The sequence below is a fragment of the Sarcophilus harrisii genome, chromosome 2 (genome assembly GCF_902635505.1).
Source record: "Sarcophilus harrisii chromosome 2, mSarHar1.11, whole genome shotgun sequence".
Taxonomy (NCBI): domain Eukaryota; kingdom Metazoa; phylum Chordata; class Mammalia; order Dasyuromorphia; family Dasyuridae; genus Sarcophilus; species Sarcophilus harrisii.
In genome coordinates this window covers 452,963,638-452,986,398 of record NC_045427.1, presented here as the reverse complement: position 1 = coordinate 452,986,398, position 22,761 = coordinate 452,963,638, and the positions used below count along the sequence as shown (strand labels likewise).

The window sequence follows — 22,761 nt, the reverse complement described above, 5'->3', positions numbered from 1 at the left end:
TAATTTTGTGTAGAGAAGAAAGGACATATAGGAATAATAGAGAAGGGGTATGGTATTAGGCTATAGAAACTCCCCTAACACTTTAAGAAAGTGGCCAGTCACAGAAATTTGCCAAATTTTTAAGTGACACAGGTTTAAAAATTGAGTCTCCTAAAAGACTGTTAAATCAGATTAGCACAGAATTTCCAACAATTTCTGAAATGATAACATACATACGTCTGCCATTTTGTACTACATATTTATGCAGAGCAGTCTTCAGCATTGATTATAAGATCAAAATATCAACTTTGAAAAAAATTGAAGATGCTCTGTGTCCTGCAGTATCAAATATACTCCCAAGATTTAAGTAAAAATAAACAAGCACATGCATCTTATTAGCGTGTCATTTGTCTTTAACAAGTGGTAAAATTACATGTATACCGAAGAATTGTCATAAATTTTTTTATAATTATCAGTAAAAGTTTGATTTGCATACCTATCTTATATAACTATAAATCCTGAGTAAAATTTCTTACATGAAAAGGAGTTGCAAATGGAAAAAGTTTAAGAAGCTCTGCTATATATAACTTGCTTTGTATATATTTGTTTGCATGTTGTCTCCCCATTAGATTACAATCTCTTTGAGCGTCCGAACTGTCTTTTTATTAATTGTATTTCAGGCTCTTAGCATAGTGCCTAGCACATAGGAGTCACTTAATGCTTATTAATTTTGTTTTAAATTCATGTTCCCCCTAGGTAATAAAAATATACATATTGAGTTGGTATTGTCAGGTGGCAGCACTGGATAAAGCACTGAGCTTGGAATCAAGAAGATTTTCTGAATTAAAATGTGACCTCACATACTTACCATCTGTGAGGCCCTAGATAAGTCATTTAACCCTGCCTTCTATGAGGTTCCTCATCTGTAAAATCATCTGGAGAAGGAAATGGCCAAATACTCCAGCATCTCTCCCAAGAAAATCCCAAATGGAATCACGGAGAGTCCAACATGACCGAACAACAAAACAGTACCAGGAGCCTGAGGTGGTTTTTCTGGAGAAATTCCCGCTACTACATATGGAGCATCAAAATCTAGTAGGACTAAAAGGACATGGGGTGAACTCCATGGGGTGAACTCCATGTGGAAGTCTTTTTTATATAGTCAAGAATCCCAAAATGTGAAGGCTTCAATGGGTTGCAATCTCTTATCTTTGAAGCGAGCAAGCACATCCACAAAAATACTGGCACTTCAGTGTGAACATGGAAATTGCCCATAGTTTTTCTTTCCTCAAAGACAGAGTAAATTAATCATATAGATACTTTAAAAAATTTTTTTCCAAAACAGTTCCTAACCTAATCTGAGCTGAAGCTCCTCTCACTCTCCCAACTACTCCCCCGTTCAGTTTTTCAAATTCCTCTCATACAACGGCTGCCCCAAGACGGATTGGTTGCCTTGGTTCCCTTAAAAATCACCTCTCCAGCCAATAGTCTGCTGTAAAACCAGAAAGGGCTGTTTCCGGCCTTTCAACAAGTGTGTGACAGGAGGGGCGGGGCTAGGGGAACCGGTGCGAAGCCTAGTGCTTTCTGGGCTATCAAGATAGAACCAAGGGTAGCTGCACTTGACATCGGGAGAAAAGTCTTTGAGTGACCAGGGAAAACGAGAACTTGATCAGGCAGAACAAAAATATCTTTGGGAAAGGAGTCCGTATAGCTGGAGCAGAGACTGCATAAACCGCCTCATTTGGGGAATTGTAGTCCGGCAGTTTGTCCCCGGCGCAGGCGCACTCCCCCCTGAGGATGCGCGCGCAGCCTCGACGCCATAATTTGTTCTTAAGCTTCGAACCCAGCTCTTTATCATGTCAGTCCAGACTCGGGACCCAGTTCCAGGTATTTAATGGCCGGGCCCCCTTGCTCGCCGCCGCCCGTTCTGCTTAGGGAATGCGGTTCCGGGAGGGCCCGGAGGTGGGCGGGTTAGTCTCAGGCCGGGAGGATGCGGGGGGCGGGGCGGGCAGAACAGCTTCCTGAGGTCCGAGTGCTTGGACGAGTGGCTCCTTTTACACTGATGCTTTGACTGAAGTGTCACGTGTCTGCGGCGGGAAGTGCTGCGGCTGAAGCTCCTAGAGTTGGAGACCTAGATTGCTTCCGCCTTTCGTCACTCTGTCTGCAAACAGTAGACACCAATTGGCTGCCAGGTATGGTGAATGAATGAATATTTACTAAGACTACCTTGTTCCGAGCGCTTGGCTAAAGCCTTGGAGAAATATGCCAGAGCGAATCCGTGCCCTCGAGTAGCTTACCCTCCAACTGAAGTCTGCTAAGGCACTTGTTAAATCGTTAGGGTCGTGCCCGACTCTTCGTGATACCCATGTGGAGTTTTCTTGTCAGAGGCACGGGAGTGGTGCGCCATTTCCTTCTCAGCTCATCTTCCAGATGAGGAAACCGAGGCAAACAGGAGCAGGGGCCTTGCCCAGGAGAAGGGAAACAGATCCCGGAAGTTAATTAGGTTCTGCTTTTGTTTTATTTTTCTTTTAATTAGGCAACCAGGAAAGAACCTGGAAGTAGGGAGATACAGAGGATTAAATAAAGATTATTCCGGGAACGGTCTGCTGAAGGAACGAGAGAATGGGGCACGCATGTGTATGAAGAGGTTGCCTTAGGTTGCAATCCCCATCCCTAAACAACCGTTTAAGGGCTTATGGAAAGTATTAATTGGGTGGCAGGAACCCAGTTCCTTTCCTCGAGGAGTTTAAACTCTATCGATGGAATATAATGGGTGCAGAAGTAAATAAAAATAAGATGAGGAGGGGGAGAACACTAATAAAAAAGGGATCAATAAGGGTATTACATAGGAGGTGACCTATGAGGTGAGCTAGGGAAACTGAGGGGGAAAGGGAGTGCCTTGTAGGAATGGGAGAGAGCTTCTGAAAAGGCACGGGGACAGGGCATGGAATTCAAAGTTCAAGGAAGAATATGAGAAAGGTAGTAATATACAGTAAGCCAGGCAAACTGGTGCCTTTTGTGAGGAGTTTTCAATGTAAGTCGTTTGTAGTGTATCATAGCAATGGAAGCCACTGAAGAATGTAAACTCCTAAAGGGTATGGACTGTTTTTTGTTCTAGGGTTTTTGTTGAGGTTTTTTAGCCTGTATCTGTAGGAGCTAGCTCTGTGCTTTTCGTATAGTGGGTGCTTAATAAACATTTGTAGAATTGAGTTCTAGTTTTGTTTAATAAAGAAAATTCATCATATGTCCATTTGTAATGCTGACTCTCTCTTCCATAGAGTGTAAGATGTAAAAGCTAGGTTCTCTTCTCTGATCCCATCTTCTCTCTGCTCACAGCAGTTCTGTATTGAGTTAATAGGTATCAAGCCTGGAGCATCAGAGAAGGAGTCCTGGATTGAGAAGACAAATATCTCAGCCCCAGAGTGAAGGTCCCAGATTAAAGTGATCTTGCCTCTAGTTCCCCATGTGCTGGAGAGCAGGAAATCATCCCAGGGGAGACACAACTGGCCTGAACCTTTGGTCAGAGTTTGAAGAAAGAAAATTCCTAGAAGACTCATATTGAATCAGTTTCTGTTATCCTGCCTGAGTATACAGGATTGAAGTGGCATCAGATTATCCAGAAACGAGTGAGCACTGTAACCATAGAAAATCTGACCCAAATGTTTCAGGAGAGGTGAGAATTACAGAATGGGAAGATGATGTGATTTCCTAATAAGAAGGTTGTGCCTTGAATCATTTAATGGGACCTTTTCCTTTAAAGTTAAGGATTAATTCTGAGAGTATATGTATGTATATGTGTGATGGCAAAGGCCTATGTCTCTGTCAGTATCTGAGCAGAAATCCAAATCCACATATCTGGATACTGGTTTAAATTTGTGCATCTATATTGGTGGCAGGGCAGAGGTCTAGGCCTATGTGTATTACCTCTTTCCAACATAAAGTTGATGTAAAAAATGTTTAAGTGGTATCACACCAAACTCTTCTGTGAGGAGCTCCAATTTGATCACAATTTGAGAACCACAAGAAAAGAAGAGCTTCGTTGTTTTTTTTCCCTCTTCCACAGCTCAACCTCCTTGGAATCAGCATTCCCTGAGCAGATCACTGAATAGAAAGTAATGTACTCTGGCTGCATAACAATGAGATCCCAGGTGAGTTGGGTTTTATTCTTAGAATCCAGAACTGGTATCATAAGGCAGAAATATTTTATTTCATCATGAAAGTACTATCTGGGAATTGAGACTCATCTGTTTTGACCCCAAGAGACACAAGATTGTTCATAGCTTAGTAACACCATTTCATAGAATTCCTTTCTTCTTATAATATTCACAAACTCATTTAGCAGGATGTCAGTTCTACTGTGCATTAGTACATTCTGTGAACATGTCCTAGCCAATAACCCAAACAAAAGAAATGGAAGATAATCCTTGTCTTGAAAGACTGTTGTAGTCTCACTGGTAGAAAAGACATATACATAAAATTATTTTAATTATTACTTTTTAACACAATAAAAAACTTTATATATAATACAAATGTATGCATCAGAATTGAGAAGAATAAGCCAGAAAATAAATACCAGAAATTCAGAGGGAGGAAAGACTGTTTCCTTTGTTAAATGAGAGTTAAATGATTATAGAGGATAACAAAGAATATTCTTGGTAGAGAGAACATTGTATGCAAAGGCTTAGTCCTGGAATAATTCTGTACTTTGTAGAAACTAGTACTGGAAGTTTAGCTTAGTTGGAGTGGAGGGTATACTTTATTGTTTTTAAATTTTGTTTTATGTCTTTGTATCATAGTCATTTCCTCTCCCACCTTCCAGGCTGAATTCACTTTTGTGGCAAAGGAAAAACATTTGAAACATAATCCTTGTCACAATGTGTACAATATTCTTTTCTATTAGTTTACTACTTCTTTATTGTGAGGGAAGAAGTATTTTTCTTTCCCTCTTTCACAGGACTCTCACTGATTTTTCCATTACTCTTGATTTCATCTTCCTTGTAGTGATCTGCATATAATCATATACTTTGCTTTCTTAATTATGCTTATTTTGCTTAGAATTATTTCATATAAATCTTTTCATATTTTTCTAAATTCCTCATATTTCTTACTAAACAGTAAAATTCCATTACATTCTTATAGCATAGGTTTTGTTTGTTTGGGTTGGGTTTTTCCCTAGCTATTACCAACACTAATTTCATTTCCAGTCTTGATCAATTCAGCACTTTTTCACAAAATCTGGATATGCCTCTGCTCTTAGTTCCTGACTCTGCTTCTGCCACTCAATTTTAGAGTCCTTAATTGTTCACATCTCTCTAGTAATCCAGCTTATTTCAGACAAGTGTATTCTTCTCTATATTCATTTCATAAGGCCTTTTCTTAGATCCAGAGAGTCTTTGTTTTTCTGTCATCTATTAGTCCCCTGCCCTACTCCTTTTAAAAAAGTCCTCATGAATTGTCTGAACTCCAATTTTCAGGTAATTTAGTTAATTTTTTGGCATCTATCAGAGATGAGTTGTATAGTGAGGTTTTTTAATTAATTAATTAACTTTTGCTGAGGCAATTGGGGTCAAGTGACTTGCCCAGGATCACACAGCTAGGAAATATTAAATGTTTAAGGCTGGATTTGAACTCAGGTCCTCCTTACTTAAGGGTTGGTGTTCTATACACTGTACCACCTAGCTGCCTCTATAGTGAGTTTTTATAAAACTAATTTTTCCTTAACCAAATTTCTTGGCAAGTTATGCCAAGGATAAAGTGCATATAGCCTATAGCACAACATTAGAGGAAATGTTTGATAACTTGGTTGTTTTTTATATATGTATGTATGTGTATATATATATATATATATATATATATATATATATACACATTTGTGGATGTATCAAGCAGGAGCCTAGCTCCTTTTCTCTCTTGTAGTAACCTCCAAACTGTTAATAAATTGTGATTCCCTAGTATTATATGATCTATACTAGGGACCTATCTTCCTAATTCATTTCCTTCAGATAATACAGTTTTTCTGTGAAGCTAACATCAGGATCTGGTGGCACAGAAAAAAAAATTAATTGGCCATCATAAATATTCTCTTAGAAGATGGCATCTCCGTTAAAAGGCCTGATCACATCTAGATGAGGCAGTTGGTGGAAAAACCAGTGTCTAGTATATTTTTCTGAGAGATTTTGGTTTGTTAGCACTGCCTGATCTAGACAAAAACTTCCTATAATGTGGCAAGCAATTTGAAGCAGGGAAGGTAGATCTTCACAAATCTCCTCACTGATTTGAAAGCATCACACACCATTCTCATACCAGGGGAAAAAAGGGTGAGGGGAGCATAGAAAAAAACAAACAAAAAAAAATTTGGATTCTATTCATAATAATTAGCATTTATATAGCTCTTTTATATTGTTTTTTTTTTTCCTGAGAGCTTTATGGATATTGCCTCATTTGATCCTCACAAACCTGTGAGGTAGATATTATTATTAACCTTATTTTACAGATGAGGAAACTAAAACTGAAAGATGTTAAGCAATTTGTCCATTGACATGGCCAATAAATGACTGAGACAGGATTCAACCTCAGGTCTTTCTATCTCTAAGTCCAGCACTTTATTCACTTTCTGAAGTTCCAAAGCTTACCCTGAACTTGACACCTCTAGTTCTGAACTTAACCCTGAACTAGTCCATGACCTGCCCTTGTATCCCAATGCTTGCATGCTAAATGTGAACCATGTATCACTTCCAGTGCCCCTGTATGTCTGGAATAAGGCACTGCTGAAGTATGCAGCCCTATCTCTATTTACCCATATCTAAGCCTAAATTTCTCAGCCTAAAGCTACCATGAGTTGGCAGGGCACAGAGAGGGAGTTCCTTAACTTGAGGAATCTGGTCCCATTACAGCCCATGAAGGCCTTTACTCCTTATGTTCAGGGATTCCCTAGAATTCCTTATCTATTTGAATCCCTATTGAGAACAACTAAGATTTTATACTAAATTTCTCATATCTTCCATTCCTATCCATACCAGTTGGGATACTTTACATCTCAGTTCTTTCCTTACTCCTTACTCCCTTATAACCCAGTAGTCAGGTCCACCTAGCCCATGGCTTCTTCATTACCTACCTTCCTCCCATTCATACTCTTAGCAGGGACTAAAAGTATGGAATTCTATACTTTTCCTCATAGTGGAGAAAAATAGCTCTTCCAATTCAATTACAGGAAGAACCCAATTATAGAACCAGGCTCTATTATAAAGCCTGGGCCTGACTAGAGACTACCCTGCTGCAACAGGTGTAGCTTGTACCTTCATCACTCTTAGTAGATCAAGTACTTTCTCCCTTCCTAATCCTTCCAGAAAAAAGAGTTTATTTTAAAAATTATAATACAGTAAAGAAATTCTCTTAACATAAAATATCTAAGGGATAGAAATTCTTTTGGAACTGTAAGCTGAATTATTAACAAATGGTAGAATCACAAAAGGATAATTAAGTTGGATAGCAAATATATTGAAACATCATGATGTAATAGACTTAGAATTGTATAAGCAACATAAATGAAGTTGAGTAAAAAAAAAAAAAATCAATCTGATTAAAAAAAAAACAAAATTGGAGAACCAGCCTATGTCAGTGTAACTGAAAAGGCAAGTGATAGGCCTGATAGCATAACAGATTGGGAAAGCAGGAGTGTATGCATTAGACTAATTGTGATTTTAAAAGACATTGAATTTTTAAAAAGCCTGCTAGTTAGTTATCTGACCACATATTTTCATTTGCAGATTACAGATAATACTTACAGTGTTTTCTTTGTTTGGGGAAACTTAAAAAAAAGCTTGACAATTATAAACATTTCCATATATTAAGAGTAATAGAAAAGCTCATACACAAAAAACTTATCAATTTCCTTTTTTATAATGTTTACATTAAATTTAACACAGTACTACCAACACTACCCTGCTTGGTTTTTTTTTTTTTTTTCCAACCTTCTAATCTCTTTCCTATGTATTTTGAAAATATTTCATTAACACTTTCTTTTTTGCCAATTTTTTTGCATTACTGAGAGGTATAGTGAATAGAAAGCTAGCCTTGGAGCTAAAAAGACTGGGGTTCTTCTGACATTTAATGTCTATTCAGCCTAGCAAGTCACTTAAGTTATCTTGGTGTAGGAAATTCATCCCTAGGAGCTCTCTAACCCATGAAATCACAAGTCAAATTCTTGCCCTTTTTGAGTCTTTATCACCAACCATCACCATATTCTCAAACTCTTTTCATACACCCTCAAATTCCATAACAAAAAGCCTCCCTGATAACAAATCATTATGGTCAAGCAAAACAAATTCTCAGTTTGGTTGTGTCTGAAAAATTGTTTAATTTTGCAATTATAGTCTACCATCTCTTTGCTAAGAGGTAGACTATATGCCTCATCATCAGTGTTCTGCAGTGATCAACTTAACTGCATTGATAAGAGTTCATAAATCTTTTTAAACTGTTTTCCTTTACAATATTGTCATTGTATTTCTTCTTGGGTATTTCTTTTATCATTTTTATTGTATAGTTCTATTACATTCATCAGCAGTAATTTATTGAGCTATTTCACAGTTGATAAGTTCTTTTCAAGTTCTTTGCTACAACAAAAAAAATGCTGTCATAAATATTTTGTGTATATTTGTATATGTATACATACATATACATAAATATGTATATATATTAAATATATCCTTTCCCTTGGTCTTTGATATCTTTGGCTGGGAGAGATATTCTTTGATCAAAGGGTATGCACAGTTTAGTGATTTTTTTTTTTAATGTAGTTCAAATTGCTTTCCAGAATTGTTGGACCAATTCATAGCCAATATTGTTTTACATGTTCAATTGTGCCATATGTGTATTTTACTTTCAGGGCAGAAATAATGTTTACTCTTTAAGAATACTGACAGTCTCATTTTTCTGTTGTATCTCCTACATGATCAAGATCACTACTAAGTACATAGTAAGGATTATGACAATTTACTTAATTTGGAACATTTGTAGGATCATAGGTTATAGATGGAAAAGATCTTAGAGGTCATCAAAATTTCTCTCATTTTTTTAAAGGAGGAAACAAATCTAGAGAGGTTTAGTAACTTGCCTAGGGTCACTAAGTATCAGAAATAGGACAAGAACCTATTTTAACAACTCTATGATACCGGATTCTGTATTCAAATCCTTGAACATTATCAAGACAGGTAATCTTGTCTATTTGCCCCCAAAGCCATGTCAATGAATTATATTGAATAAGAATTTTTTGACATTTCAGGAATCATTGACATTCAAGGATGTGGCTGTGTACTTTACCCAGGAGGAGTGGGGGCAACTAGACCCTGGTCAGAAATATCTATACAGAGATGTAATGCTAGAGAATTATAGGAATCTGGTTTCATTAGGTAAGTATAGTTTTCTCATGATTTAGAATCAGTTTGTCCATTAAAGTATCTTTTTTTCAAAGGATGTGGAGTTGCTGAAATGTTTATTCATGAAGAAACTTGGGGTTCAATGATCAGATTCCTAATCTCTTTCTGGCAGAGAAATAGGATGTTCCTGATTTTCAGATGAAAGGTTTATACTTTGTAGAATAAGAAATAGGTACTTTCTTTGTGCTGTATTGATTACTGCATTTTTCATCTTTCAGAAGTTCAGAGGCACAAGGGCATGGAACTTTGAGGGATAGTTCTTAGTCCTCAGGAAAAACCACCTAAGTCATTTCTTTCCATTTGAGCAGGGTATCATATTTCCAAGCCAGATGTGATTTCCCATTTGGAACAAGGAGAAGAGCCTTGGATGGTAGGGAGAGAAATCCTAAGAGGTAATTCTCCAGGTGAGTGAGAAAACCAAGCAGATGAACATTATCTAAGTAGTAGATGTGAAAAAATAAGCTTCACTCTGCATTTAGATAAAATGTATTAGAAAATGTTTTATTATCTTAAAAATCTGTTGCAGGTAGAGGGATTGATCAACAATTTTCCCTACTAATTTGATGGGCAACCTTTTTATTTTTCATCATAAAGTGTTTTTATGAACAGAGAAGTATGTTATATCTTGTTTTCTTTTTATAACTTCTTGGGTACATTCCCAGTAATCTGATCATAGGAGATGTTAAATGCCCAGTAAAGGAATTGATATGTTATCCTAGAGGCAAAGGGAGCCACCAGAATTTTTTGATCAAAGTAATAACATGATCAGACCTATGGTTTGGAAATATGAATTTAACTACTAGGTCAGTGATTGATTGAAGAGGAGAGAGACTAGGGATGGGAAGACAAATTAGGAGACTGTTGCAATACTCCAGATGATAGATAAGAACTTTCTCTAAATCTACTTCCAGGTCATGTTTCATAACAACAAAAGGCGTTATTTTCAGTTATGCTTTTGTAATATTTACTTAACAAAAAGGGAATATTAATTTTATGGACACAACTTTTAAAAAGACCTGATTAGCTGGCCTTTGGGGAACGAAGTATACTTTTTTCCCTAATTTTATTACTCAACACTAATCCATTATTGCAATACAAGGGAAATCTTCAAGGCTATAAGCTGTCTTTAATCAAGAGATATTTTATAGTACTTCTGATGTTAAGATTCTCCTTTAAGCACCCTATACTTGTAGAAAAGACTGTGGTCATTTAGCATGAATTCTCTCAAATATTATTCTTGATTTTATTTCAGCATTACACAGACTTGATTATTACTGTTATTCATTCCAAAGGCTTATAAACGCTTTTGCTTTTTTATTTTATGTCATAGTTGTTTCCCCTAATTCTCCTTCCCTCTCTCCTAATCCCTACATTTTATCACCACTTCCCACACATCCACTGAACCTTTTCTTTTTTTTTTTATTTTCTTTCTTTTTATTAAAACTTTTTTATTTTTTAAAACATAAGCATGGATAATTTTTCAACATTAACCTTTGCAAAACCTTGTGTTCCAATTCCCCCACACACACTTCTTCCCCTAGAAGGCAAGTAGTCTATTATATATGAAACATGGTAGAAATACATGTTAAATCCATATATTTTAACATATTTAACATGTATTAGACTACCTGCTATCTAGGGGAAGGGGCGGGGAAAAGAAGGAGATAATTTGGAACAGAAAGTTTTGCAAGCATCAGTGTTGAAAAATTAACCATGTATATGTTTTGTAAGTAAAAATAATTTAATTTAATAAAAAATATAAAGAATATATGTTAAATCCAATATATGCAGATATATTTATACAATTATCTTGCTGCACAAGAAAAATCAAATCAAATCAGAAAAAAATGAGAAAGAAAATAAAATGCAAGCAAACAACAATAAAAAGAGTGAAAATGCTATATTGTGAACCACACTCAGTTCTCACAGTCCTCTCTCTGGGTGTAGATGGCTCTCTTGTTCACTAAACAATTAGAACTGTGAACCCTTTCTTAGAAAAAGTAAAACATTTCAGTAAAGCTAACCAGTAGAGACCAAGTCTGACAGGGTTTACTGCATTCCATATTCATGTTCTGACTTTTCTACAAAATATATATTACACACACACACATTTGTAGTCATTGTCTATATTATTCTTTTGGTTCTACTTTCTTTATGACATCACTTCATGTGATTTTGCCACGCTTCTTTGAATTCCTTATTAGACAGTTCTTATAGTACATTCTGTTACATTAATATGCATGGTTTCCTCAGTCATTTTTCAATTTTATGGGCAACTACTTTGCCTCTAATTTTATTGCAATCACAAAGAATGCATGTGAGTATATTGTATAGGTTATATTTTGTTTTCTGTCTTTGGTTTTCTTGGCTATGTGCTCAGTAATGAGGTTGCTAAGTCACACGTTAAGAACAGACATAATTCCAAATTATTTTCCAGAATGGTTGGATGATTTCATAATTCCATGAGCAACTCAACAGTATTTTTGTCCAGACTGGATGCAAAGCCCTATACCTTTGAAGACAAAGGCCAGGATTTATTTGTTTGTATTCCACTTTTAATATCCACCCTCTTTTTTATAGTCCAGCTGTAGTGTCCATGAATACAACATCAACTACTCTAGAGTTCATGTTGCAGTAGTGATTGGTTAGTCTCTAAGAACTGCCCAGTCTATAACTATTAAATCCATATTAGCCCAATCTATAATTATTAAATCCATATTAGCCCTCTATCTAGCTATAATCTTTAATCTAGTAGGAAAAATGAGCTTAACTTCTTTATGCTCAACAGCCAAAAAAACACATAAAATAAGAGGTTTTATTAGTACTGAATAATAAAATATATATAAAAGACAATAAAATGTAGAAGCTGACTATACACAGAATATCTATATGTGGGAGAAAGATAATGAAATAAACAAGCTAATTGCAGAAGAGGAGCTAGTTTTCAAAAGAGGATATTCAAACCAGCTGTTGCAAAAAAAAAAAAAAAAAAAAAAGGCAGCGTATAGAAGAACAAATATCTTATTCATTCCAAACACATATTCAGCTATGATTTTCTGATCAAGTATGGAAGCCAATAAATCTATTAATGGTTTCAGGTTGATGAGAATGTAAGATCTGTGTGAGAGAGGGAGGAAAAGGGAGAAAAGGAGGAAATAAGCATTTATACAGTATCTATTATATGCCGGGCACTGTGCTAAACACTTTATAAATATTATCTCATTTGATCCCTAATTCTGGAAGTAGGTGCTATTGTCTCTATTTTACAGTTGAAACTGAGCCAAATAGAAGGTAAATGACTTAATCAAGGTCACATAGCTAGTATATATCTGAAGCCAAATTTGAACTCAGATCTTCCTGACTGCAGGTCCAGCATTGTATCCAACATGACAAGGTGTGGGATTCATATAAAATCAGTTCATATAAAATATAATCTTGTAGATTAGAACCCAATTGTGGTAGACTTTAAGCAACCAGAAAAAGTAGTTTATATTTTATCCTAGAGGCAATAGAGAGCCACTAGAATTTTATGATCAAAGGAGTGTCATCATCTGATCTGTGCTTTGGAAATATAAATTTGGCAGCTAAGGGGATGATAGGTTGAAGAGGAGAGACACCAAAGATGGGAAAACAAATTAGAAGACTGTTGGAGTACTCTAGGCAAGAGGTAATAAGTTCCTGAACTAAGATAGTTGTAATATAAGTAACTATAAGGGGATGTACATGAGATATGAAGAATTGGCCATACCTGGTATTTGATTGAATGTTTTGGGTTAGTAAAAGGTTCAAGATGACTCAGGCTGTGAAGCTGAGTTCCTAAGTATTTTCGGCTGAAATATGTCATTTAGGAAGAAAGTTAGATTTAAGGGTAAAGACAATGAGTTCTTTTTTGGACCACTTGAGTTTGAAATATCTACAAGACAATTCATTATGTGAAACCAGAATTCAGGAGAAAAACTGGGACTGTATGCAAACAGTTCTCATTTTACATAAGTGGACTGTTCTAGAACTTCTGTGTAAAGTTATTTTTACAGATGTGAGGGAAAGGGGAAGGTAAGATGGGAACCACACAAATGTGGTGGGAGGAGGCTGGCACATGATTCAAAGACATATAGAGGCCAAATACAGATAAGTGAGAGCAGAAAGAGGAACACAGCAAGAGTCATGGCTACCTGTATGGCACCTGCCTGGAAGACAGAAACAACTTGCCAAAGGCAGATATGGATACAGATAAGAAAGGGTAGGTGACACACGGGGCCAGGTGTGTGTGTGTGTGTATGTATATGTACGGAATGTCTTTAAGTATGCACAGACAAGACAGACAGATGGGTACTCCTACAGGTGGAGTGAGACAAAATTTTCTCTTGGCACTGTAAGTCTCAGTAGAGATTTTTCAATGTGTCAATCATTCTGCTTTCCCTTAGAAGAGTTTGGGGAGTTTTTTATGTGTGTTTTGTTTTGGGGATGAAGGGGCAGGAGAATAGAGAGAAACAAAACACAATACTATATAATAAATGTGGTTTTTTTGGATGCAGCTTTCTTTATATAAACTTGAATTTATATAATACAAATTTATTCTGGATAAAAACTAACTGTATATAGATCTGGCATGCATTTATGTAGAGCTAATAATCAAGTCTATGGAAGCTAATGAGGTTACCAAGAAAGAAAATGTGGAGAGAGAGAGAAAAGGGCTCATGGTAGCACCATCCAAGAATACTGAAACACAGTAATTAGATAGAAAAACCAGGCAAGATTGTGTGGGATAAAACACAAGAAAATGGTCAATAATTTCAGTCAAAAAGGATAAAGATTGAAAATGACATCATATACTATCATTTAATATGGTAAATCAAAGATCTTTGGACTTTTGGAAAGAGCAGTTTCTTTGCAAATGGTTAAGAGAGAAGCAGCAACAGGTATACACAACTTTTTTTGATAGTGTGTGTGTATAGATTAAACACTTAAGTTCTGGGATACTAAAAGCTGGAAATATCAGTAGTGGATTCATATAAAGAGTTGAACTACAGAAAGGCATTGAGGGATTCCAAGGCATGATGGGAAGTCTGGGTAAAGGTATGGAAATAGCTAGAATTTTTTATATGAGGAACAGCAAGTAAGGCATTTTGGAATAGAATATAAAAAGGGGAGTAATGTGTTATCAATCTGGGAATGTGAGTTGGAACCTAATTATAAAAGGCTTTTAATGCCGAAGAGATTTATATTTTTTTCTAGAGGCAATTAGAAAACCATTAAAGATTCTTGAGCAAGAGAGTATAATGGTTACACCTGTGCAAGAGAATATCACTTGGGCAGCTTTATGGAAGAAATTTTCTTGGAGAAAATTCTGAAGAGCCTATTATGGTATTCTAGTGAGAGGTGATGAGAACAGCAAGTAGGTTGGTTATGATACAAGTGAAGAGAAAGCAGTGGATGGGAGATATAGAGATAGAATTGATCAAGTTAGGTATCTAATTGCATCTGAGATATTGAAGAAGAATTAGGAATAAGGTTGCAAACCTTACTAACTGAAAGAAAGGTAGTGTCCTTGATGGAAAGAAGTTAGGTAGATTAAAGAAGAAAGAATCAATTTTAAAGAAAACATAAGTTCTCATTTATTTATGTCAATTTTTAGATGAAATTCATGACTAAAGCTCTGAGAGAGTTAAATTCTAGATAGTTATGGACATGTATACATATATTTTATTTAACATATTATAACCTATATTGGTCTACCTGCCATCTGAGGGCGGGGGTGGGGGAAAGGAGAGGAAAAATTGGAACAAAAGGTTTGCAATTGTCAATGCTGAAAAATTACCCATGCATATATCTTGTAAATAAAAAAGCTATAATTAAAAAAAAAAAAAAAGACTAGATAGTTGTTTTGGGAATCATGGACATGAAAATTGAATCTATGGGAGTTGATGAAAAAGTGGGGGAAAGGGCCAAGAACCCTGGGCTCCACACACAAATACAAGCAAAATGTGGATAATTAGTCTTCGGAAAGAGACAAAAGGAAGAAATGAGGAGAAAAGAGAAAATCTGAAAAAAGTAACTAATGTTTATATAGTACTTTAAAGTTTTCAAAGTACTTTACAACCTTAAAATTCTGTTCTTGATACTTCACTCAAAACCAAGTTGTAACCTGTTTTCTCCCAGTACTAGTAAAATATTTTGTGTATTTTCCTGCAATTCTGGCATCTGACTTATATATTAATGTGTACCCAAGTTCCCGTCCTTCATGAACTTTTTAAAAACTACTTTCATATTAAACTTTACCTTCTTTGACATCTTAGACATTTAAAGTATGTTTTTAGTGTGTTTTTTTTTTTCTTTTAAGTATCTATAGAATACAGCTCTTACTCTCCACCACTACCACAATTTTTAGGTGATTAATCATTACTTATTTCAACATAAAATTCCTCTTCTTTTTTGGCAGATTCTCTCTTCCTCGATTATTTAGTTTCATTATCAGACTATCTAAAACACTTGGCAACTAGATGATGTATTGTACTAGAGTACCAGGCAATGAGTTAGAAAGGCTTATCTTCCTGAGTCCAAATTTGGCCTCAGATATTAGGCACAGCCTGTTTTCTCATCTGTAAAATGAACTGGAGAAGCAAATCACTTCAGTATCTCTGCCAAGAAAATTGCAGAATTAAAAAAATAACAGAACAACAATACCACTTAAAATGCTACATTCATCCTTTTACTACTGAGCATTAAAAAAAAAAAAAAAAATATATATATATATATATATATATATAAAATAACTTGTTTTGTTTTGTTTTGTTTTGCTAAGGCAATTAAGGTTAAGTGACTTGCCCAGAATCACACAGCTAGGAAGTGTTAAGTATCTGAGTCCAGATTTGAACTCAGGTCGTCCTGACTTCAGAGCTGGTGCTCTATCCACTGCACCATCTAGCTGCTCCTATATAATAATTTATGATCTACTGCATCATATTTTAATTCTTCTGTTTAGTATTTAAAGTACTCTCTTATTATCCACCTTTATTTCTCTCTGTTCCCTAACAATACACACTATTGCAGTTCAAAAATATTGATAATCTTTTTTTTATAATATACAGTTTCCTACAACTTTGTATTGTACTTATTGTTTGGCTAGTACTTCTCCACTTTTTAGCCTCTAATATTTGGCATTCTCTATAGTAATTAAGAATTTTACTTGGAAAAAATCAACAAGATATAACCTATTATCCCCTTCTTAGACCTGAGCTTAGAGTAATTTATATCCTCAAAACATAAATTATTGAGCAGTTTTTGTGGTTAGGAATATTCTTAGTCATGTCATACTGCTATTTTTCTCACTTTTCTCACTAACTCTCACCATTTTATAATGGTATATTCTATATCTTTATGTAGCAAACGTTTTATTATTTTGTAATATCACCCAGCAAATCCTAATCCTGCAAATTTAGGTTACATAACCTCAATTTTATTCTCATTGCTAATTGTCACAATAGCTTTTAAGCATTCACTTATTTCTGTTGTTGGTAGCATCCATCCATCCATTAATCATTCAACAAATATTTATTAAACATCTAGTCCCAAGTTTTGTGCTAGGCATTAGATATACAAATATAATGAATGAAATTATTCCTGTCACAAGGAATTTTCATTCCAAATCATCCCCATCAGACTTTCTCTATTGTCGCTATATATAAATTTTTAATGTACTTTTCATGTAATACAAAATATTATAGTTTTATGTGTCACCAGTGATTTGGCCCTCCAGCCCCTTTATATTAGTTACACATTGCCCTTGTCAACTGATCTAGCAGATTTGTATAGGAAGTGTTGTCGTTTAGATGGAGCAAGAATTTCTATGACTACAAATAAGCTCTGATTTTTGTAGAAGAGTTAAGACTGAAGTAGTGTTCTTATAAACATGAAATTGTTTTTTATGTAAGATTCTGTTGGTGATCTTGTCCATGATCACTTAATATAGGATAAGATGTGGAATTCCAGGAAACTGTTGGGCCTCTATTAACAATAATTTGGACATGGATTAATGAGACTGATCCCATAATTCTGCCTCCATAATTCTGATATTTGTTTATAATCAAGTCCTCTCTGTTTAATCTGTCATATTATTCTTTTTTGTTTTTCTTTCAGGTGGGATGATCAGGCATGAAATTAACACTTCTGAAGAGGAATTATCCCAAGTGACAGTGGAAAGATTTCCAAAAAATGTTATCTGGTACTCTGAATTAAGAGATACCTGGAAACATGTTGACCCGTTTGGAGATCAAATGATAGTTCCTCAGGAGAAAATTATCACAGGAAAAACAGCCCCTAAGTGTAATGAAATTAGTCTGAATTCAGTCCTTGTTACAGAACAGAAAGTTTCTGTAAGAGAGAAATCCCAAGGATGTGATGATCTATATGGAAGAACTTTTCAATTTAGTTCACACCTAATTAGACATCAGAAAATTTGTGTATGGAAAAAACCTTACGAATGTCATGAATGTGGAAAAGCTTTTAGTAAGGGTGCACTTCTAAGGCAGCATCAGAGAGTTCATACTGGAGAGAAACCCTATAAATGTAATGAATGTGGAAAAGCTTTCACCCTGCGTGGGAGCCTTACTGGACATAAGAGCATTCACACTGGAGAGAAACCCTATGAATGTAATGAATGTGGGAAAGCCTTCAGATTGCATGCACATCTTACTCAACATATGAGAATTCATACTGGAGAGAAACCATATGAATGCAGTGAATGTGGGAAAGCCTTCAGATTGCATGGACACCTTACTAAACACCTCAATATTCATCCTGGAGAAAAACCCTATGAATGCAATGAATGTGGAAAAGCTTTCAGTAAAGGTGCACTCCTTAAACAACATCAGAGAGTCCATACAGCAGAAAGACCTTATAAATGTGATGATTGTGGAAAAACTTTCAGCATGAGTGCCCTCCTTAAGCAACATCAAGGAGTCCATACTGGGGAGAAACCCTATGAATGTAGTGAATGTGGGAAAGCCTTCAGACTTCGTGGAAGCCTTACTCAACATAAAAGCATTCATACTGGAGAGAAACCCTATGAATGTAATGAATGTGGAAAAGCTTTCAGTACAGGTGCAATCCTTAAGCAACATCAGAGAATCCATACTGGAGAGAAGCCCTACAAATGTGATGAATGTGGGAAAGCCTTCAGTCGAAGTTCAAGTCTCACAGAACACAAGAGAATTCATACTGGAGAAAAACCCTATGAATGTAATGAATGTGGGAAAGCCTTCAGACTGCATGGACACCTTACTAAACACCAGAGCATTCATCCTGGGGAGAAACCTTATGAATGTAATGAATGTGGGAAAGCCTTCAGACTTTGTGGAAAACTTACTCAACATAAGAGAATTCATACTGGAGAAAAACCATATAAATGTACTGATTGCGGAAAAGCATTTGGGGATGGTGCACTTCTTATGCGACATCAGAGAGTTCATACTGGAGAGAAACCCTATAAATGTAATGAATGTGGAAAAGCCTTTAGTCGTCGGGCAAACCTTACTCAACATAAAAGAGTCCATACTGGAGAAAAACCCTATGAATGTCAAGAATGTGGGGAAACTTTCAGTCAGAGTAAACAATTAAAACGACATCAGACACTTCATACTGGAGAGAAGCCCTACAAATGTAATGAATGTGGGAAAACCTTCCGTCAGAGTAGACAGTGTACTCAACATCAGAGAATTCATACTGGAGAAAGACCCTACACATGCAGTGAGTGTGGAAAGACCTTCAGACTACATACACAACTTACTGAACACAAAAGTATTCATACTGGTGAGAAAGCTTACGAATGTAATGAATGTGGGAAAGCCTTCAGACTGCATGCAAACCTCTCTCGGCATCAAAGAATACATACAGGAGAGAAACCCTATAAATGTAATCAGTGTGGAAATGCTTTTAGGCATAGTTCAACTCTAGTCAGACATCAGCGACTTCATAGTGGAGAGTAATTATGGGATTTTAGTGAATGGAAAACTGCTGTTATATTTATTCCATACTCAAATATTTTTGGTCATTAAGTCAAAATTTCTCACTAATTGATTTTGTCATGTCTTAGAGAAAAATATGCTTCCTCTCCTTCTATATTTCTTTCTGCTCTACTATCCACCTCAGTGCCTACAAGGGATTTCACATCAATTTTCCTCAAAGTATATCACTTTATAATCGATATGGCTTATAATTAATTCAGCTAACATCAGTTTCCTTATAATATGAATAAGATTTTATGTTGTATAGATTCTTTAAAATTACTCAGTTTTACAGTTTTCAACACCTACTGAAATTTTTGCATGATTTCTGGTATTACCACACTAATAGGCATGAATAACAAATTTAGTTAGGCAGTTGATAATTAGCTTTAATTTGCTTTAAGTGAGTTAACCATTTTTTTTTTAAGAAGGTAAATAAATGTGAGATGGGATATGTGCTTGTCAAGGGTTCTAGATTTAAAATGTCAAGGAACCTTAGAAGCCATATTGTCCAGTTCCTTTTTACTAATGAGAAAACCAGTCCATGTTGTTTGATATTCCAAAGTCACACAGATAGTGCTAGGATTTGAACCTGGATGTCTTGGTTGAGAAGATTGAATGGAGTTAGCTTCCTCCATCACTTTTCTCTAGGCCCTAAAAGAACATAGAAACATCATAGAAATAGAAAAAGAAAAAAAAAAAGGGGGAGGGGAGTGTGGTAGGAGAGGGAACTAACCAAAAATTGATATGAACAAAGTAACACTGTTGATTCAATTGAAAACACTTAATGTCAGTTGAATCAGATAAAATACCAGAAACTATGAGAAATGGAAAAGGATGTTATAAAAAAGACAAAGATTTGTTCTCTCATTGGATATGTAACAGGTGAAGTCTGAAATAACTGAGGAAACAAAAGTTCAAGCTTTCAAGAATTTATTAAGCAATGCATGCCAATGACATCAAACATGAGACTATACCTCCTCAGCTTAGCATTGGACCCCAAATATAGGAGGACACAGATTTTTGTGCATTAGAAGAAAATGTCAGAATGTAAGCCAAGATACAAGATTAATATGATTTCTAATTAAAGGAAAGATTAGGGACTTTCCAAATTGGGAAGAGAGTAAACAATTTCCTTGAAATCAGGAAAAAACCAGTGTTCCACTCCCCACAAGTATCAGTCAAAGGAACAATGCAACACTAACTGGTTGACCAATATAAGATCAGTTTTCAAATAAGACATATGGGTTTCTTGAGATGTATAATTGTGAAAAAAGTGCAACAATTTGGATCTGACTGGATTTCTGGTCAGCATAACCTAGGGTCCATAATTAAAGATCTCTAAGCAACAGGTAGGGATGATCCAGCTTCTCAGATACACAGAGCTAGATTTAAACAGTGTAATAAATTTCCCTTATAGGGCAGAAATTGGACTAGACACATAACTGAGTAGAACAGGAATTTTGCTGGATAACAATATTGAGTCGCAAAATGGAATTGGTGTGAACCACTCAATTCCCACAGTTAAAAGACACAACCAGATGAAAATGGCAGTGCTTAAAAAGTTAAGGTTAAGTAATATCTATCATATTAATACATTGCACAAGAAAATTAGAAGAGATGGAAAAACAAGAATAAAGATTACAAAAAAAAAAAAAAAAAATCTAAGACCCAAAAATCAAAGAAATAGCACACAATATTTTGAAAAATAGAATTGCACATAGTTGTGGAGCAGCAGGAAATACAAGTTCTCCCCAAAAAAGATGCACATTGAGTTGTTCGAACTGTTGGAAAAGACACAGACTTAAGTGATAGAATTATAGGATAAATCATAAGGTTGTAGTCAGAATTCTAAACACAAAAGGAAATTTAGAACAAGAGAATTTGGACACTTTCAGGGAACTAGTGAAAATATTTTCCCCTTATTTGGTGAAAGGAAGCAATGAAACAGAATTAGAAATATCTACAAACTACAAAAAGAATATGCTTGAGTGGACTTTTTATTGGGGGGGGTGGGAAGCGGTTGTAGTGTTCTTGTTAGTTTTCTGGAGGTCTCTGGGGTAGCCTTTTCAGCTGGGTAATCACTGGGAGAATACCCCGTGTTAAAGTCCAAATCCTTATTATCTCCTTATCAATCTAGTTTCCTTGTGTGGGGCTCAGGCCATCTTTGTGGAGATTCTTTCAGACTGGCCTTGGTCTCAGCAAGGGAAGTGCAGGAGGCCAGCCACCATGGTGGTGTGAGATGAAGTGAATGAATCTGGCTCTCAGTCCCTACTGGTTGTTATATGCTCTCTTACAATTATATTATCATTGGTGTGACTCTTGTGGATTAAGTACCAGAGTTCTGGCCCATAACGAGTATATTTTCAAAAAATAATAGTTGATCAGTTCAAAAGGAAAAACCTCAAATTCAACACTGCTAGAAGCTCTTCATAGTTAATACAACAATAGAAATGCTAATGTATGTGCTACAAGAAATGAAAAAATTCTTAATCAACAAGCCAAGGAGAACAAAGGATAAAAAATTGGAAAAATACATTTACAAAATGATGTAAGAAGATAGGAGATATTTGAAATACAAACAGTTATTAGAATGAAAGATTTATAAATACCATGCAGAGATGGAGAGATAAGATTTAAAAATACTTTGTGATGGAATGATGCCAAGAAAAAAATCTTTATGAAACACTTCCTCAACAAGTGGTGAAAATTATGATTATATTACTAAATGAATAGAAAACTTTTTTGATTAAAGACTTATTTTAATGGGGAAAATAAAGGAATAGAAGGGCTTAGATTATGATTTGTAAAAGTATTTGAAAAAATAAGCTAGTACATACAAAGAGATTCTAGCAGGATTCCTAATAGGATTTTGTATTTTTGGCTTTCCTATTAGCAATTTTACAAATCTTAGCAAGAATAGTAAGACATGAAAAATTGTCATTGGAAATAAAGTGAAAATATTTCCATTTGAATATGTGATTATCCTTAAAACTTAAGAAAAAATTAGCAAATGACTTTCCTAAAATAGCAAGATATAAAAAGTTCTGATTCATTTCCATGAATCAAAGGAAAATGATGGAGAAATAGCCTTTATAATTACATCAAACTCTTTAAGTGGGGACAAGCTAGATGGTAAAGTATAGCACCGGCCCTGGAGTCAGGAGTTCCCAAGTCCAAATCCAGCCTCAGTGGTACCCCAGGCAAGTTACTTAACCCCAAGTGTCTGAACATTCATTTATGAAGACAAAGAGACTTAAATGATAAAATTACTCACGACTGAGTCAATCTGATAACATAGAAATGGCAATGTTTCCCAAGTTGACTTAGATGTTTTATGCATTATC

General features: G+C 35.5%; 1 protein-coding gene across 5 annotated transcripts; it reads left to right on the top strand.

The window, feature by feature from the left end:
- The first annotated feature begins 888 nt into the window (after positions 1-888).
- Positions 889-20,123, top strand: LOC116419041 (zinc finger protein 184-like). Of its 5 annotated transcripts, none has more exons than XM_031954326.1 (6): positions 890-1,866; positions 3,338-3,652; positions 4,043-4,127; positions 9,260-9,386; positions 9,722-9,817; positions 17,550-20,123. In XM_031954326.1, the coding sequence occupies exons 3-6, from the start codon at positions 4,095-4,097 to the stop codon at positions 19,394-19,396; spliced, it is 2,103 nt and encodes a 700-aa protein (XP_031810186.1). In that variant the 5' UTR covers positions 890-1,866; positions 3,338-3,652; positions 4,043-4,094; the 3' UTR covers positions 19,397-20,123. The 5 variants fall into 5 exon arrangements, with proteins under 5 accessions (XP_031810188.1, XP_031810186.1, XP_031810185.1 ...); XM_031954325.1 differs by having other exon boundaries at positions 3,316-3,652; XM_031954327.1 differs by lacking the exon at positions 890-1,866 and adding an exon at positions 1,879-2,171.
- Positions 20,124-22,761: the final 2,638 nt, after the last annotated feature.

Excerpts from the sequence above, each read along its gene's own strand:
- LOC116419041 (XM_031954328.1), top strand. The coding sequence starts at position 4,095 with ATGTACTCTGGCTGCATAACAATGAGATCCCAG. Across the intron at positions 4,128-9,259 it reads GCATAACAATGAGATCCCAG|GAATCATTGACATTCAAGGA; the intron begins GTGAGTTGGGTT and ends TTGACATTTCAG. Across the intron at positions 9,818-17,549 it reads CCTAAGAGGTAATTCTCCAG|GTGGGATGATCAGGCATGAA; the intron begins GTGAGTGAGAAA and ends TTTTTCTTTCAG.